This window comes from Bombus huntii, chromosome 3 (genome assembly GCF_024542735.1).
Source record: "Bombus huntii isolate Logan2020A chromosome 3, iyBomHunt1.1, whole genome shotgun sequence".
NCBI lineage: Eukaryota > Metazoa > Arthropoda > Insecta > Hymenoptera > Apidae > Bombus > Bombus huntii.
In genome coordinates, this window is record NC_066240.1 from 18,243,129 (window position 1) to 18,260,364 (window position 17,236).

At 34.6% G+C, this 17,236-nt stretch overlaps 4 protein-coding genes across 8 annotated transcripts; 2 read left to right on the top strand and 2 right to left on the bottom strand.

Moving 5' to 3' along the window:
• Positions 1 to 9: 9 nt before the first annotated feature.
• On the bottom strand, positions 10 to 2,667 carry LOC126863878 (FAD synthase-like). Of its 2 annotated transcripts, none has more exons than XM_050614553.1 (10): positions 2,394 to 2,667; positions 2,218 to 2,312; positions 1,999 to 2,122; positions 1,815 to 1,927; positions 1,580 to 1,723; positions 1,378 to 1,517; positions 1,105 to 1,308; positions 812 to 1,006; positions 388 to 677; positions 10 to 199 (listed from the first exon to the last, which is right to left on the bottom strand). In XM_050614553.1, exons 1-9 carry the CDS (start codon positions 2,500 to 2,502, stop codon positions 401 to 403), a joined length of 1,401 nt encoding a protein of 466 aa, XP_050470510.1. In that variant the 5' UTR covers positions 2,503 to 2,667; the 3' UTR covers positions 10 to 199; positions 388 to 400. The 2 variants fall into 2 exon arrangements, with proteins under 2 accessions (XP_050470510.1, XP_050470509.1); XM_050614552.1 differs by having other exon boundaries at positions 392 to 677; positions 2,394 to 2,662.
• Positions 2,668 to 2,760: 93 nt separating this feature from the next.
• Positions 2,761 to 3,687, top strand: LOC126863912 (LYR motif-containing protein 9-like). The gene is made up of 3 exons (XM_050614638.1): positions 2,761 to 3,114; positions 3,315 to 3,407; positions 3,521 to 3,687. Exons 1-3 carry the CDS (start codon positions 2,989 to 2,991, stop codon positions 3,557 to 3,559), a joined length of 258 nt encoding a protein of 85 aa, XP_050470595.1. The 5' UTR covers positions 2,761 to 2,988; the 3' UTR covers positions 3,560 to 3,687.
• On the top strand, positions 3,647 to 5,647 carry LOC126863865 (probable tRNA (uracil-O(2)-)-methyltransferase). The gene is made up of 2 exons (XM_050614519.1): positions 3,647 to 4,585; positions 4,730 to 5,647. The coding sequence occupies exons 1-2, from the start codon at positions 3,647 to 3,649 to the stop codon at positions 5,627 to 5,629; spliced, it is 1,839 nt and encodes a 612-aa protein (XP_050470476.1). The 3' UTR covers positions 5,630 to 5,647.
• On the bottom strand, positions 5,461 to 17,051 carry LOC126863834 (zinc finger protein 236-like). Of its 4 annotated transcripts, XM_050614427.1 has the most exons (25): positions 15,852 to 17,051; positions 15,660 to 15,778; positions 15,298 to 15,585; positions 15,013 to 15,147; positions 14,725 to 14,889; positions 13,441 to 13,572; positions 13,203 to 13,346; positions 13,012 to 13,129; positions 12,768 to 12,910; positions 12,429 to 12,663; positions 12,273 to 12,342; positions 12,029 to 12,164; positions 11,777 to 11,916; positions 11,326 to 11,709; positions 10,924 to 11,158; positions 10,453 to 10,837; positions 10,225 to 10,337; positions 9,863 to 10,129; positions 9,505 to 9,785; positions 9,207 to 9,378; positions 8,953 to 9,065; positions 8,612 to 8,879; positions 8,247 to 8,523; positions 5,923 to 7,062; positions 5,461 to 5,600 (listed from the first exon to the last, which is right to left on the bottom strand). In XM_050614427.1, exons 1-24 carry the CDS (start codon positions 15,955 to 15,957, stop codon positions 5,936 to 5,938), a joined length of 5,553 nt encoding a protein of 1,850 aa, XP_050470384.1. In that variant the 5' UTR covers positions 15,958 to 17,051; the 3' UTR covers positions 5,461 to 5,600; positions 5,923 to 5,935. The 4 variants fall into 4 exon arrangements, with proteins under 4 accessions (XP_050470384.1, XP_050470383.1, XP_050470385.1 ...); XM_050614426.1 differs by lacking the exon at positions 5,461 to 5,600 and having other exon boundaries at positions 5,675 to 7,062; positions 15,852 to 17,014; XM_050614428.1 differs by lacking the exon at positions 5,461 to 5,600 and having other exon boundaries at positions 5,675 to 7,062; positions 15,307 to 15,585; positions 15,852 to 17,013.
• Between the last annotated feature and the right edge of the window lie 185 nt (positions 17,052 to 17,236).

The following is a 17,236-nucleotide window of genomic DNA, read 5'->3' on the forward strand; positions in this document are numbered from 1 at the left end:
CTAAACAACTTTTGTGTGAATTTGTTTTTATTTACGTCTTTGTTGTATGAAAGAAGACCATTGATTATACAATAATCTGCTATTGAATCAATCAATAAATATAAAATTTAATACGAGATACAGCTATCTCGGTCACACTTCCATTAGCAGCATATTACATATTTTGGCTTATTCTTGCTCTTATTTTTCTGCCCCATACCTATGAAAATAAGTTGTATTTCTTTATACGGGAAACGACTTATATAAATATATACAATATATATGGCAATATCTAACCAAGCATAATCAAAAAGAAACGAAAACAAAAACAAAAGGGTAAACAAAAAAAGAGAGAGGGAGAGTAAATCAGCAAACGAAGTAAGGATAGAAAGACACATTTTTACTTACTTACTTATCGATTTTAATACGTTTTTACTGTATAGTATGGTAAACAGAGTGAATTAAAGAAATCTTCAATATCGTCATCTGTCCAATCAGTGAGTGGAAAATGTACTTGCACAGACTTAGAACTGTCGTCGTTTAATCGTGCAAGATCATCGTACATTACTCTTTTATTGTTATTCAACCGTTTTCCAACCAATAACACTTGTAATTCTGGTTTTAACACAGCGAAATTGCTTATCGTGTCAGCGGCATCGCTTTCCAAATGTTCTAACTTACATAGCTCGATATTATATCTATCAGATCAGTCAAATTAGTTATGTTCATGTTAGTTTAGATCTATTTTAGAAAATTGATTGTCACGTTCTACATGCAATCCAATATAATTTTTGTTTGTAACAGTTTTGACATGTATCGATATCATACCTACCTGTTTTTAAGTTCATGGAAGAATTCGTCAGTGCCCGACTTTAACATATCAGATTTCAAACAAATTGCACGCAGTTTGAAGTTTGAACAATGTTGCAGTTTGTTACTAGCGATTCGAGCAAGATGTATCATAAGGACTGACTCTTCGCTACCATCCAAATATATCCAAACATTTTCAGGTTTCTTATAATAGTTTCTACAAGGAAAGAAAGAGAAAGAAAACAAAGAAAAATTCGATGACATCTTATAATCGATACAAATAATCGATACTTTTTCCAGTTGTAGATGCATTACACGAATTTCTTAAAGGAACGCTCATAAAATGATCGACGTTGGGACTTTTGAATCCATGCTTCATACTTTGATAGACAATCCACATGTGGCGTACGATCATAATGTACTAGTACATTTCTCGGAATACAATTACAAAACATTGTTTTTGCTGTTTCAGTATCTTTTTCGTTTTCACTTTCTATGGTTACACGCGCTTTATAATATCTACAAAGCGATTTCAATTATCTACCAACTTCTTTATCATTTTTTTTGTATTGTAGTCGATTTTATTACCTATTCCATTCCGGATACGAGCCGAAGGTAACAGTTGGACATTCTTGTGCAACTGCATATAAAACATCTGCGAATGATTCCTCTTTTGCATTTATGTAAACTTCAGTTGCTGCAAAACTTTTGTAGCTAGCAAAACATTCCTACAAAAACAAGATCTTTTCTACTCTCGAACAATTATTCAAACGATGTGTGCATATTATACCTTGCAAAATGCCTGAAACGATATTTCAAAAAACATGGGTGAGCCAGGGAAGATGTGAACATTTTCCACCTTTATACACGGATAATTCAGCTTTTTACCTGTGACTTGGTCTATCCCAAATTTAAGTACAGATTTAGTGGGTATCTTAAATTAAGAACCTAGTTTACATCGATCGTCAAACAAGTATTAACATACTATCGTTTAATTTACACCATTTATTTGAATCATTACTTACATATGCCATTTTATAAGCCGGTGAAGGGAAAGTTCCATAACTGAAGCAATCTTTTATAATCTTCACTAGCGTTGGATGATAGTGCAATGAATCGTTAAAGGCCAATGCTAAAGCTGTAAAATATAATTTCATTATAATGAACACTTACTTATGTACTCTTATTAATTTTCAGATTATATTTTACCTTCATATGTAACATCATCGTGAGTTGGTCCTATACCACCGGATGTAAAAACATAGTTGAACATTTTAGAAAAGTATTTTATCTCTTTGGAAATATCTTCAACATTGTCTCGTACGACCGCAGTCTAGGAATAGATAATTAAAATAAAAAATAGTATTAATAGAAAACAACAATACTTGACAGATAAACTATAGACATCATGAATTAAGTTATACCTACTTTCTGAACCTTGACTCCATGATTATAAAGCAGCTTACACGCATAAAAACAATTAGTATCTTTTACTTGCGCTTTTAAAATTTCATCTCCGATTACTAAGTAAAATAAGAACTTAACAGTAAGAAAAGCAGTATATCCAAATATATGATATTAGTAAAGTGTATACGCAATATTACCGATTATTCCGGCAGTAGGATGCTTTCCACTACTTTTCAATCGAATTATGTTTGTTCGATAACATTTTAATAAAATGTTTACTACCTTGTATCGATGTAAATTTATCATAACGCTTTAATCACACTATTAACAATTATTTGTATATTATCTACATACAATACTGCTAGAAGATGCTACGCAGCGCCTTCAAACTTAAGTACTTTTACCTGTGTACATATGTATATACATATCTTTATAAGAGATTTTACAACTATATTTTTACTCTTTGATATATTTATATATTAAAAATACACATGTCATTATACAAAGTCGCTTGAGTTTTCTAATTATATTGTACTAATTATAATCTTCCTTTTATGTTACCACTTTTATTAACTTTAAAGACCGTCCAGTGATTTTACGCTATACTAGGGGTTTCTTTCCTTGTCCTATCATCATATTAATTTCAATTAAAATAGGATGAAAGAAACTGAATCGTAAACAATCGTGCAACTTCGTATTTCTTAACATTCTTACATAAAATTACACAATATAATATTCTTAACATTTAATAATTATTGTTTTTCTTTATATTTTCTCCAACTTTTCACTAAAATGGCAAGTACAAAGTTACGAGAAGCAGCTTTAAAATCGCCCAAACAGCTGTACAAATTTTTGCTGCGAGAATGTGAAAAATTACCAAAAGAAGCACAAGGATTTTATAGACATTCGGTTAAGCAGGTAAATTGTATAACAATTTTCATACTAACAAATACATTTTGAGATCAAATTCACTACTTTCAGTAAAAATAATGAACAATAAAACGTTTAGGTTATGCGGTAAAATATGTAATATTCACACAACGAACATGTGATTAATTTGATTTTCAAGTAAATTTAATTATTTAATAATAATTGGTTTTGTACTCTAATGCTTGCAGAGTTTTAAACAGCATTTAATCGAACCAGATGAGGAGCGTATTCAGCAAATTATGAAAAAGGCAGTACAAGATGCAGAATGGATTGTTAAAAAGGTATATCAATATCAATAATATTATTAATATATATTTTGTGAATGCTTACCATCTTCTTCCTTCCTTCTTTTTTTTACATATCCTAATTATCTGTATTTTAATGTGATTTTTAGTACTCAAAGCAGGAAGAAACAAGTAAACAAACAGACTAACATGTATATAAAGATAGTATTCACATTGTAGATGCATTCTATAAATTATCCTCTAAAGAAAGGATTTGCAATTGTATCATGTAAAATATGGATTTCAAAACCATAATACGTGATCAAAGTGGAATTAATGCGTCACAATTTTTCAAAGCCATTAGTATATGGCGTCGTAATCCTCAAACTGTAAACCGTAGAATTCTTGCATCTATTGAAATACTGGATATCGAAACTAGCTGCGATATCTTCCAAATTTTTCAGCGTATTAATACCCTGGATATTTCAACTTTAAGTACAGATCATCAAACAGACAACATTGATAACATAAAATTACTAGAAGTACTGCACATTTCTGATCAGGTGGCTGTTACAGCCAAAAGGAAGATTCACTTATATGTGGCAAAACAGTTGCCACGTATGCCACACATATTTTCCAGTGGTATTGAATTTCTTTTATCCAATAATGAAGAGGGTTGCATAATAAATGTCCACAAACCCTTTCTCTCGCATAAACAGTCTCTTGGTGCTAAAATAGCATTTATGTTACAACAAGGAACAGACGGTTATACATCCCTTAGTGTCTATGGAGAGAATAACATTATATCCGATTTCAGCATTGAATGGTTAAAGCAGAAACTTTTCCCATGTATCCTGAAATGGGCAAGAAGCAGCGACTCAGAAAGAACATCGATCCCGTTGACTTCATTGAATCTCGTGTCAGCTGAAAAATATGCAAAATTGTATTGTAAGTTGAAGGAGAAATATGGTACGAAATTGATAAAGAACTGGCCTGAAAGTACAGATCCAACGAAATTTGTTTATGAGGATATTGCAATCGCTGCCTATTTACTGTTATTGTGGGAGAATGAGAGATTTGAAAAGAAAACTAATAATTTACAATCGTTTCTCGATTTGGGATGCGGTAATGGTTTACTCGTGCACATCCTATTTAACGAAGGTCACCGCGGATTAGGAATTGATTTGCGAAGGAGGAAAATATGGGATTTATACCCACCTGAAACTCCATTGCAAGTATGTATGAGTATTATTTATATAAATTTTGTAATACAAATATTAATAGCAACTTATTTCATCTTATGTACATACATATATACGTAATTACGTATCTTCGATCTTACGATCGATTGATTAAATTTACTGAGACGTTTTGTACAGGTTTCTACCGTTGTTCCATCGTCTACGACTGTATATCCGGAAGTAGACTGGATCATAGGAAACCATTCAGACGAGTTAACACCATGGATTCCGATAATTGCTGCACGTAGCTCTAACAACTGTCGTTTCTTTTTATTACCCTGTTGTCCATATGAACTTAATGGCGCAAAGTATCAAAGGTACTGTGCCTCGAAAAGTCAATATTCGGAGTACATTGATTATGTGAGAAGTATATGCGTCCAGTGTGGTTTTACAACACATCTTGATAAATTAAGAATTCCCTCTACGAAACGAATATGCCTGATTGGATGGGAAAGAACGCCCGAAGGGGTTAAAGAACTCGAAGATCGTATTCAACAAATGCTAAGTACAAAGACAACTTTGACTTGGCAAAAATACGAATTGAGTGATAAAACAGTCGATAGTGAAATAGTTGAAGAATGGACTTGTGACTTTAAGCCAAGAGACAAAGTGGAAAAAGTACGAAATTGTACACAATTAGACAAAACATTAATTGCAAATATTGTTGATATCGTATCGAATCAGTTGCTTCATGAAGGTCGCATTATGACTATCGAAGGAACACCCAAAAAACTTTGGAACGCTGGCAGATGCCTTGAATTACGTGAAATAGCTGAATCAATTCCTAAAGAAGCTATGATACATTTGCGAAAAGAATGCGGAGGTCTTCAAACTTTACTAAAAAATCATAGCTATATATTTCGTGTTACTCAAGGAAGGGTAGAATTTAGAATACCTGGAACAGGAGGAAGAATTAATGAAAAATCAAAAAAATATAAGTTACCATTGCCATGCACGAAGACTAAACCCTGTTGGTTTTATAAAAATCATCCGAATGGTTGTCCTGTAACTGAAACAAAATGTAATTACAAACATTAATATGATACCTTGATCAAACAGTTGTGTTTTAATATTAAAACGACATTACACGTTAAAAATTTATTTTTGCTTTCATATAAATCGGCGAACGTTTTATACATTGGATGCGACGACAGATTATATTTATTTGCGAGATAGTATCGAGTAATTATTTAACATATTAAATAGTAACGTAAATAAGAAGAATGTCGAAATATTATTGTCTCTATCATTTAATCAATATTCTATCGCAGTTAACAATTTTTGTCGAAGGCATAAAATTTAATTAAAGAGTAAAATGATAGTTTTTGTACCAGATGCATATTACTATTTAAGCAGCTCTACAAACGATATGTTGTCTAAATTTAGACTCTTAGCTTCGATCATGTTTTCCTGAAGAGATGTTTTAGGTAGGAAGGATTGACGGCTACGTTTCCATTTCCTGATGTCAACAGTATCCAGTTGATGTACGCGTTTAACATGTGTTCGAAGATTGCCCTTTTGCGTAAAAGAATATTCACAGTACGAACAAGCGTAGGGTCGATCGCCAGTGTGGTGTTTTTGATGCATCTGTAGAGTTGACTTTTGGGCAAATGATTTCGTACATAGATCACACTTGTATGGCCGTTCACCCGTATGAATTCGTTTATGTCTTTCGACTTGATACGGTTTTGTAAATATTTTCCCACAAATGTCGCATTCCTTTTTCGATGGATTCCCTTTAATCGTCGGTTTATTGGCTACTACTGGTAACGTTTTTTCCGTAATCACCTTTGAAAATGGTTCCAGCTGTCGTTCCAATGAAGGTGTCACGGTTGATATCGCTAAAAGACAATTATTTGCTGGCGTTTTTAACATTTGTTCTATATGAATTTCATCCTTGGCATGTTGTTCGTTAGTATCAGATACGACGCTGGGTGTTGTTAGTGCACACCCAGTATCGGGAACCCCAGCCGGTCGATGCTGCGAATTGTTAGCTGGTGATGCAGATGATTGTGATAACAACGATTCTTCGGTTTGTATAGTAACAAGACCATTTGTCAGAAGAAAGTGTAAATTCGTAACTAACTGATTGTTTTCGTTTATGGACACTATCGTTTGATTGTTGTTCGATACGATACCTTCTGTATCGAAATTAATTTGATCAGATAAACAGGAAGCAGCTGTTTCAATACTATATGCTTCTAAATGGGACGTTAATCCTGCAACTGCCTGTGATAGCTGCTGCTCCTGTGCTATTTGCTGCTTTGGCTCAAAATTATTCATTTTCTCTTCCTTTCCGTCACATTTCTCAAGATCAGTCGCTACTTCAGCTATGACTGCAACCTTCAAATGTCTTTGTTTTCTCTTTGGATTATCTTTGTGTTCGCGTGCATGTTTCAATAAGTGTACTTTCCTATGGCCGGATGTTCGAAATCTCGAATCGCATATAGGGCATCTAAATGGTTTCGAACCTTCAGAAACATTGATCAAAATTTATTAAACAATTTACAGAAATATAGGAAAGAAATAGTCGATACTACTTATTTATATATATCGGATTTTCATTAGAATTAAGGTTAGGGGCGTGAAACGAATCTTCATTTGGATTACACATTGTCGTTATGCAATAGAGAAGACATTGACTAGTGCAAATACGATTATTACAGAATGTGACAAGTAACAGTGGTAATTAGATACTCGAGAAGCTAATGACAATGATCCTAGGTTCAATAACGAATCCGCGGTCAACGGGATAACAGGATGCGCTTTCTTCCAAAGCCCAAATCGTACTCAACTTGCTTGGCTACGATGGAAGTATAACTAAACTAACTCTTTGTTAAAACGTGGAATATCCACCGAGCGTACAGACGCTAAGTAACTCGCTAATACGACCTCACGAGAGAATGACTTTCCGTCGCGATGATGCTGCAGAGGAAAACTATGATGGGGTGTGTCTAAGGACACGAGGTCATCGGATTCATCGAGAATAGTCTTCATTCAGGAAGTAAGGGAAATTGGCGCTGCTGCTAATTGGTCAATCTCCACATCGGTGGTTAGAAAAAGATGCTAGCCGCCCTCGAGGGAAAGTTGCTAGTGGGAGACGTCGTTCGTTGAAAAATAGGTCTCCTCTATCTTCTCGTAGTTGGGACAAAGACTGTTTGTCTGTTCAAAGGACTTTAGGTAACTAAATCTTAATGTTTATAACGGCTCTCAGGCTAGCTGAACATGTACTGTGGAGATGCGTCGGCATCTGGTAACCATCATACCCGAAGAATAGGGTCTGCGTGTGGCGAGCCACGGGACAGAAACCGTTGGAATGTTTACTGTCGCGTGCCGCTACAAATATTTCTTTTAAGGAGAGCTATAGAATTACTCCATACCTTTGTTAGACAAAGCGTTCATCCCGTGACCGCGGCTACGTTCGGCGACTGGCTGTCGCCTCGAGCCCAAGCTCATTATCACAAATCTCGAACAAATACAATCGGATCGAATGACGACAATTGTTCAATGACGCCTATGATAGAATCTAGATTACGGTGTTAAGGGATTTTCCCGAAGTTCCAAAGGGAAAGCTCCGATGTACTTTCATCTCCGACATATATAACATATTATTATTATACAGAATGAAAACTTGAATAGTAATTATTCAACTTACCGGTATGTAAACGCATGTGAACTTTCAAGCTACCTTTAGTCGCAAATAAACTATTGCACACATGGCAGCGAAATGTCTTTTTTCCCGTATGAACTTTTGTATGAGAATCCAAAGTACATTTTACGGCAAAACTTTTACTGCAATAATCGCACTTGTATGGTCGTTCTCCTGTGTGTGTGCGTACATGTCTTATAAGATCGCTTGGCTTGCGAAAAGTTTTCGGACAATATTTACATTTGTTTGTATACTCTTTTCGTTCCTTCTTTTCCAACAAAATCTATATTGCGTATAAAAAAATTCAGTTAATAATCCTTTGTCAGCGTTCCGTTTTGCTACAACGTAGCAATAACTAATAAGAAACTTACTTCTACTTGATCCATTACTTCTTTTTCAGCTACTGTATCCAACAGAACTTTCTCAGAAACGGCAGAATCGGGTTCTATCATAATATTATGTAATGGTGAATGATCATTTGCAATCCGCGGTTGATGCACTTCCGATAAAAACGTCGAATTATCTGAATTATCATTCATCCCTGAAGCATTCCATATTGAAGTTTCATGAATTTTACTATGTGATAGTAATTGGATCCTATTGTTAAACTGCTTCTCACACGATAAACATTTAAATGGTCTACAAAAAAACATAACAAAGTACAATAATCAATTATAATTCATGCCAATGTAACATTTTTTTCGACACTCACTGCTTGACGACATGAATCTTCGAATGTCTATTTAATCCACCATTTGTGTAAAATTTAGAAGAGCACTCTGTGCACTGATATTCCTTCGTTCCGCGATGGCTTGTCAAATGTTCCTTACACCAAAAAAATACCTTCATTAAACATTGACGACGTCAACAATTAAATGTGACGGAGAACACACACGGACCGAATTAGCGGAAAATAACGACTAGGAGAAGAAAGAAAACATCTATTATTTATTTTAAGATATTTACCTTTAAACCAACTGTCGTGAATCCTTGTTGGCTACACATGTGACACTGTAATAGAGATTGTCCACGGGATATTTTGCCCGTAGCGGTTTTAACGATTTCTGGAACATCGGATGACAAAGCGTGCATATTTGACTGAATCTTGAAATCTTGTGATGTTCCCCGAAAGTCTTCTCTACGCAAATTGAATATTTGTTTTCACTGTAATTGTTTCTGATTTGTTCGCGATAAATACATATATTAGAACAGCATATGTGTAAAGAGGGTAGACAGCTGAAAAAAGAAACTAACGAAAACTTACGTAAAGAATATTGGGTTGATTATACATTGTTTGTGAATACTGTTCTTCTGGGTTTCTTCTACAGTAAATTCATTTGTTATATTCTCTTTTTTGGAGAAGTTTGGCTGGGAAACAAATACAACCGCTTGCACACCAGACTTTTCTGATTGTTCAACATTTATGTTATCTGGTGTTGTAACACAAACAGAAAGACGATGTTCATCTTTTACATTTCTAGGTAGTATACTCGCCATACTAGTTGAATTTCTTGTATCTAGTCCAATGTCAATTTCAGTATCCGACTAACAGATAAGATCTTTATTGGTTTCACATTCTCTGTAACGAAGACAATTTATAGAAAAAGAAATCTTTATCTTACTTGCAAAGTAATATGGTCCATCTCAAATGAATCTAATTGCGTCGAAAATACATGTTCTCCAGCTGATTCTACGTTACTATTACAGTTACTGTTATTATTATTTTCATATATAACATTCAATACAGGTTGCTGTTGCTCTTTCATATGACTAAAATCACTCGTGTTTGTACTACTCGAATGTCTCGAGTGATTACCTCCCAAGTTAAGATTCATCCCGATATTAAAAAACTGTTGATTTAAAGTTTCTTCTATTTCTCGTATACTTTCCTATCGAAACAAAACGGATTTTAATGCCGAAGAGTAATTACAACGAACACCTTCTACTTTATTTACTGACACCTTGGTACTATGATATACAATACCGGTGTAAGTGTCTGATCGCCAGAGTAAACGGGCAACGTGACTGAACCAGCTTCATCAGCTTGTAATATTGGTGAATTTTCAAGATTTGTTACAGCTATTCCCGCTACATTTTCTAAAAACAAAAGAACAAAAGAAGAGGAAAGTGTATACAAGATTAACAAGCTTATACAAAATAAAAAAATATGATTTCCTGATACGTATAACGCACATACGAATTTGAAACATACGATTAATAAACGTTGTAGTATCGCAATTTGTTGCTAAAACTGGTCTTATTTTTTCCTTTCCTTCAGTTATATTTTGAAACTCGGGAAAAGCTTGTGAAAGCTCTGATCCGAGCTGTGATTGAAATGACAATTCAACCGATCCAAGACGAGAAAGTGCAAGATTATCTGAAAACGTAGAAGAGGAAGTTGTGACGGTGGTAGGGGTGGTACTGGTAGTGGCAGTGGTAGTGACGGAGATGTTGCTGGTAATAGTGGAATTAATTGTAGTGATAGAGGCAGAAGAGGAGGAAGACGATTCAAGAGCCGCTTCTTGTTTAGAACTTTCCTTCATATTTGACTTGTCTGAAGCTTGTTCTTGTATTCTGATTTTCTGTTGTTCCAATTGCTACGAATTCAGAGAAAAACATAATGTTTCATGGTTAATGACGAATCCAATTTTTGTTTTCTTTTCTTCTGTAATAGATACTATACCCGTTGTGCCAGTTCATGCTTATGTATTTTCATGTGTTTCCGACAATTGACGTAAGTTTTGAAAGTCTTGTGACAATAAGGGCACATGAACGGTCTTTTATTACTGTGAGTAACCAAGTGTCTTTTCATGCTGCTTTGTGTAGAAAATTTCGCATTACAAAGAGAACAACCGTATGGTCTCGAATCTTCGTGAGTATGCAAATGCGATTTTAGAACACTATTCGATGTAAATCTCCTGAAACGATTTAAAATGATTTATTACTGGTTGAATAATACTCTTGTTAACAATTTATGCGCACAAAAAGAAAGGAGAAACAAGGTACAAAAGAAATTTATTAGATGTATGTTTTAAAGGAAGAAAGAGGAGAGATAATAAATCGAAAAAAAAATTTGCGCATGTACCTATCGCATTTTGTGCATTTATATGGACGTTCTCCAGTGTGGCGGCGATGATGTTGCTTCAAGTGACTGATCTTTCTAAATGCCGCCTGACAAATCCAACATTTGTGGGGTCTGGCATGATCAGTAGATGTATCATAAGCACGTTTTTCCTTTCCCGAAGATACCACGGAAATTTTATTTCCTGTATCACTAATTACCAACGGTTCTTGCAAGATAACTTGAGGAATCAAGCTTTCTGCTTCCGGTGATAATTTTAATTTACCCTTTATTTGATTTTTCGATTGATCAGTGGGATAAATGTCAGCATCAATTACTGCATATGTGTCGGGATCCTTATCATTGTCAGTGGTTTTATTTGAACAATTTTCGGACTTTGCATGCAATCTATTATAAAAGGCTTATTTGCATGTCATCCGATTCTATTATAAGAAAAAATGTAACAGTCACTTACCTAGTATGTGCAATTAAACTACTATGGCACACGAATGCTTTCTCGCAGGAACCACAAGCATAACGTTTAACACTTGAATGCGTACGTTCGTGTGCTATCATAGTAGATTTCAAAGCGAACGAACGATAACAGTGGGTGCACTAAAGATACAAATAAGTATAAATGTTAAAAAAAAAAAATCTAAGATAAAGTAAGTAAAAAAAGATCTCTTCAAGATATGTAAAAAATGTTTTAATGTGCACATATAAGTACCTTAAAAGGCTTTTCTTGCGTATGAACACGCAAGTGGCGTATCAAATCTGACGGTTTTTTGAATTCTTTGTGACAAAATGTACACGCGTACCATCTCACGTTTCCTACGCATCGTTGTTTTATTGTCAAATATTTTCTAAAGGAATAGCAAGAAGGAAAAACGATTTATATCAACTATTTGCTTTTTGCAATACACTTGCTTTTAACGATAAATTTGCTTTTAGGTACATATAAAACGGATTACCTCGTATCACCATCAGGCGCTCGATCCAATAATGTTACAAAATTAACACGAGCTCCAAACTTCTTTATCTCTGATATACCGTTAATAAACAAAACATAGTTAATTATTAAAAATAATTATGCCATAATCTTGTAGTTTATCGAGTGTAATGCGTACCTTCAGAAGCAATTTTATTTTTACTAGGAAGACCACTGTTTTTCAATGCTTGTTGTAAAATATCCTTTTTCGTTACGTTTTCCGATAATAAACGCGGTTCGAAATTTGACGATTCTGTAGTTTGATGAATATCGGATTCTAAAGATGCCAGTTGTGTTATAACACTATCAACTGTTGAACGTATATCAGACTCCACGGTATTACTCGAATGAGTATTGTCATTAATGCTATTCTCCTAAAAATGTCATTGCACATCGATCTAATGATTTCAATGCATTGTAGCATTAATAACAAATGAACTGAGAGACATGTCAAGTAATAATTTTGGTCATAAATTACCTCGTTTACATCGGTATGCATACGTTTCATGTGACCATTCAAACTGCCGAGTTTTTTAAACACGCATGAACAATAATTACATCCGTATATAGGTTCTCCCTCTGGGACATTGTGAACTCTCATTATATGAGCATTCAAATTACCTGGAAGTATTCATATTTATGTATAAATAGAAGTAGGAGTGACTTAAAGAATAAATAAATAGCAATAAATTCAATCGTAAACAGTTATTGTAAAAAATTACCTTTCTGACTAAACTTGGCATTGCAAAACTCACAAGCATGAGGTCGAATACCATTGTGTTGCCACGTATGAATTTGCAGCGAACTCTTTTGCGTGAATGCACGACCGCAGTCTGTACACTTTGAAATTAAACAAAATTTAGGTCATTTATCATCCAAAAAATACAATTACACGAAGTAAAAATTAGGTTACTTTGAAAGGTTTTTCACCAGTATGCACTCTAATATGCCGCATCAATTGACTTGGCTTCTGAAAAGACTTCAAACATATGGTACACTTATACATTGTTTTGTGTTTTGTCCCTCTTTTCGTTTGTTTTACTACTTTTGTCTGCAACTAAAGACGAAATAGTGGTACAAATTATATCAACCTCGCCAGAATCCTCTGGGAGTCGTTACTTGGAATACATTTGACACTGGTAGCATCTTACCCTATAGTGCTCACGAATATGAAGTCTATATAAGGCAGGTTGACTGAACTGTTTATTACATAATTTACATTTTCGTACTTCTTCAATCGTCCACTTTTCCCCATGTAGCTTTAAATGTGCATCTAATTGAGTCTATAATGTTCAAGATTAAAGTATATCGTCAATAATTTTTAATTTGCAATTGATTTTCGAAAGAATAACTATTTTCATTTTTATTTTCTTATCTTTATTGAATTAAGACAAGATTATACTGTGAATAAATCAATTAGCAATTAAAATGTTTATTAATATGTCGGGTTTACATTAGAATTAGGGTTAGGCGCGTGAAACGAATCTTCGTTTGGATTACACGTTGTCGTTATGCAATAGAGAAGACATTGACTAGTGCAAATACGATTATCATAGAACCGGATAAGTAACCATGGTAATTAGATACTCGAGAAACTAATGACAATGATCCTAGGTTCAATAACGAATCCGCGGTCGACGGGATGATAGATGAACATGCTCACAAATTCTAAGTCGGACGCGTAATATTCACTGATCGTAAGGGGTTACTCTTTTCGTCGACGAGATCGCAAGAGAATGAATTTCCGTCCCGATGATGCCACAGAGGAAAACTATATTGGGGTGTGTCTAAGGACACGAGATCATCGGATTCGTCGAGGATAGCCTTCATTCAGAAAGTAAGGGAAATTGGCGCTGCTGCTAATTGGTCAATCTCCACATCGGTGGTTAGAAAAAGATGCTAGCCGCCCTCGAGGGAAAGTTGCTAGTGGGAGACGTCGTTCGTTGAAAAATAGGTCTCCTCTATCTTCTCGTAGTTGGGACACAGACTGTTTGTTTGAAGGACTTTAGTCAGCTAAATCTTAAGATTTATAACGGGCCCTCAGGCTAGCTGAACGTGTACTGCGGAGACGCATCGACAATCATCTTACTCGAAGAATAGGATCTGCGTGTGGCGAGCCATGGGACAGAAGCCGTCGGAATGTTTGCTGTCGCGTGCCGCCACAAATATTTCTTTTAAGGAGAGCTATAGAATTACTCCATACCTTTGTTAGACAAAGCGTTCATCCCGTGACCGCGGCTACGTTTGGCGACTGGCTGTCGCCTCGAGCCCAAGCTCATTATCACAAATCTCGAACAAATACAATCGGATCGAAAGACGACAATTATTTAATTACGCCTATGATAGAATCTAGATTACGGTGTTAAGGGATTTTCTCGAAGTTCCAAAGGGGAGGCTCCGATGTCCTTTCATCTCCGACAAATATTAATACTGACCTTTGTCGAGAAAGCATCTTCGCATTCTGTACAGAATAAGTTTTCTTCTTTTTCATGTAACAACATATGAGACTTTAAGCTAGCCATTCTTGCAAATTTTTTCCCACATTCTGGACATTTCGGTTCACCTGTATTATGCGTTGCCATGTGAAGTGTAAAATTTGTCTGCAACATTAATATAAAATAACAACAAAATTTCTATCTAGAGTATACATTCCATTATATAATATGTTAATGTTGAAAGTATCAAATGAAACATTGAACGAAGAGGAATAGAATTATTACTACCGGCACGTTGAACGATGCAGAACATTTTGGACATCGATGTGGTTTTTCTTCTGCATGATTTTCCATATGTTTCCGATATAATGTTTGTTTACCAAATTCTTGATGGCAAATATCGCATATTAAACTATCTGTGTCCTAATGCAAAAAAAATTTGTTCTCTGTTACCTTTATACCATATAATGATTGAAAGATCAAATACATCGTATGTAATGGATTATTAATTGTACATATAATTTATTTGTAATCGCATATGGGAAAATAAAATGTAAGTAATTTCAAAATTACTTGAATTACTTGCAAAGAAATTGCTTTGTTTTTCTTGGGCCTTCCAGGGCTATTTTTTTTCACAGATGTATTAATTGGCTTCTGTTTACAAATTTTTCCATCCTTTTCGCTAGCTACTGAATCATTCGAAGAAAGAGACTGATATTCTTGCGTAACTGTTTCCTTGCATGTTAATTCTCTGCATGATGGTATTTGATCAATGCTATTAGGCTCAGTCTCAAAATTTTGTGTTGATTGCTGAAGTTCTGACTCATTGACAATATTTTCAACGCTTATTTGAAAAACAGGCTGAAATAGCAAACAACTGAAAAATAAAAGCTTCTTCTGTAAGATAAATAACGAAGCATAAGATAACAATGTACCGAATGTAATATTAGATTTCCATTAAAATTTTTTACATCTACTAGCGGCGATGCTGCTTCACTTTGTCCAACAAGCATAACTGGAGTTGCAACAATTTCCAACATACCGTCTTTATGTTCTGCAAAGTTTACAATGAATTGCTATAAGTGTTTGTTGCGAACATTTCCAATTTTATTGTCACAGACTCTTACCAGTTACTGCTAAAAGCGTTCGGCCATCCTCAGTAGCAACGAGATTTATAGGTATTGTATCGACATGTGAAGGTGATTCTGTAACTACACTGTGTCGCGTCAACATTTTTTCTCTATTTCAAAATGGTATACGACTTGTAAAGAAAATAATTCTTTAGATACAATCGCGCATAACGAAAAAAACAGTGATGACAATTCTGAACCACTAGGCACATTCACAAAGATTTCTCATTGTATTAGATACTCTAGGAAAGTTCTGGCATAATTCAAATGTTCGAATTTCTTTTGAAAAATGCATAACTCAATTTTCCTAGCGGACTTAATCAACTTAACCTATACTTTTACGATATGAGAGGTTAACTTGAATGATGGGTATCATTAACCATTAGCTAAATATAAGATAGACTTGACATTATATGGGACTTTGTGTCTCATGTTCTGAAATACCGACCTCAAAAAAATCCGAGTATATAAGATAGGTATAGAAGGAAACTGGGAAGAAGTCTCCTGGAAGGACTGCACACCTGATTGGTTTTTTTTACAAACTTTACACAGTCACAAAGTTAAGCACGTGTATTGGCCGAACGTGTCACATAACAAATAAAACAATGTATCAACGCGTGTAACGGTAGCGATAGAGAACAGTACAGTACCTCTTACACCTCCCTCATCTCTGTGTCGTCTCGTGAAATTTTTTTACAGTTCCGCATTTTTACTGCCACGTCTATTATAGTGGCATCTTTAATAATGTGTCTTGAAAATGATAAAAGGATCATGTTACCTTCCCAAAATATGGGATACTAAAATACATTACATATTAGGTCTATTCTCTATTTTGTCTATGGTCGTACATTTCACGATGATTACTTATCATACATAGATCTCGTTAATAAAAACTTGACTCGTGGAAAATGAACATGGAAGACGATAAATTTCTTGTTCTTGTAAATCAGGCAGAGATAAGCACCGTTCTTTTTTAGACATATCTATAGAATCCAATACTATGGAGCAAAATCATAAAAGTGTGATAACAATACGTAAATACTACACACTCTGGCGTTTTTAAAAGTTTGATGTTCATTTACAATCATTCAAAACTAAAACTAATTTGAAACATTCAAAACATTCTAAAACTAATTTAAAACTTCTAACATTTCTAAATTTTACGTAACTGTACTTTACTTTCGCCCAAAATTGTATGTTTTTATTTTATACAGAAGTTCGTGTCTTTTGAAAATTGACGATGATAGAGCAATGCTTCCAGATTTGTGTTTAGGGCGAGCAACTCTATAAGGATAACCCAGTGGATATTGCAGAATAGAAAATAAATATCTTTTTGTTGAACAGTGTTATAGGCAGCATCTTTATTAACTATCGGTATAGCA

Excerpts from the sequence above, each read along its gene's own strand:
- LOC126863865 (XM_050614519.1), top strand. The coding sequence starts at position 3,647 with ATGGATTTCAAAACCATAATACGTGATCAAAGTGGAATTAATGCGTCA. Across the intron at positions 4,586-4,729 it reads CACCTGAAACTCCATTGCAA|GTTTCTACCGTTGTTCCATC; the intron begins GTATGTATGAGT and ends CGTTTTGTACAG.
- LOC126863834 (XM_050614427.1), bottom strand. The coding sequence starts at position 15,957 with ATGTTGACGCGACACAGTGTAGTTACAGAATCACCTTCACATGTCGAT. Across the intron at positions 12,343-12,428 it reads AAATAAAATTGCTTCTGAAG|AGATAAAGAAGTTTGGAGCT; the intron begins GTACGCATTACA and ends ACGGTATATCAG. Across the intron at positions 9,379-9,504 it reads ATCAACCCAATATTCTTTAC|AGAAGACTTTCGGGGAACAT; the intron begins GTAAGTTTTCGT and ends CAATTTGCGTAG.
- LOC126863878 (XM_050614553.1), bottom strand. The coding sequence starts at position 2,502 with ATGATAAATTTACATCGATACAAGGTAGTAAACATTTTATTAAAATGT. Across the intron at positions 2,123-2,217 it reads ATGGAGTCAAGGTTCAGAAA|ACTGCGGTCGTACGAGACAA; the intron begins GTAGGTATAACT and ends ATCTATTCCTAG. Across the intron at positions 1,309-1,377 it reads TCGTATCCGGAATGGAATAG|ATATTATAAAGCGCGTGTAA; the intron begins GTAATAAAATCG and ends ATCGCTTTGTAG.
- LOC126863912 (XM_050614638.1), top strand. The coding sequence starts at position 2,989 with ATGGCAAGTACAAAGTTACGAGAAGCAGCTTTAAAATCGCCCAAACAG. Across the intron at positions 3,115-3,314 it reads ATAGACATTCGGTTAAGCAG|AGTTTTAAACAGCATTTAAT; the intron begins GTAAATTGTATA and ends TAATGCTTGCAG. Across the intron at positions 3,408-3,520 it reads CAGAATGGATTGTTAAAAAG|TACTCAAAGCAGGAAGAAAC; the intron begins GTATATCAATAT and ends TGTGATTTTTAG.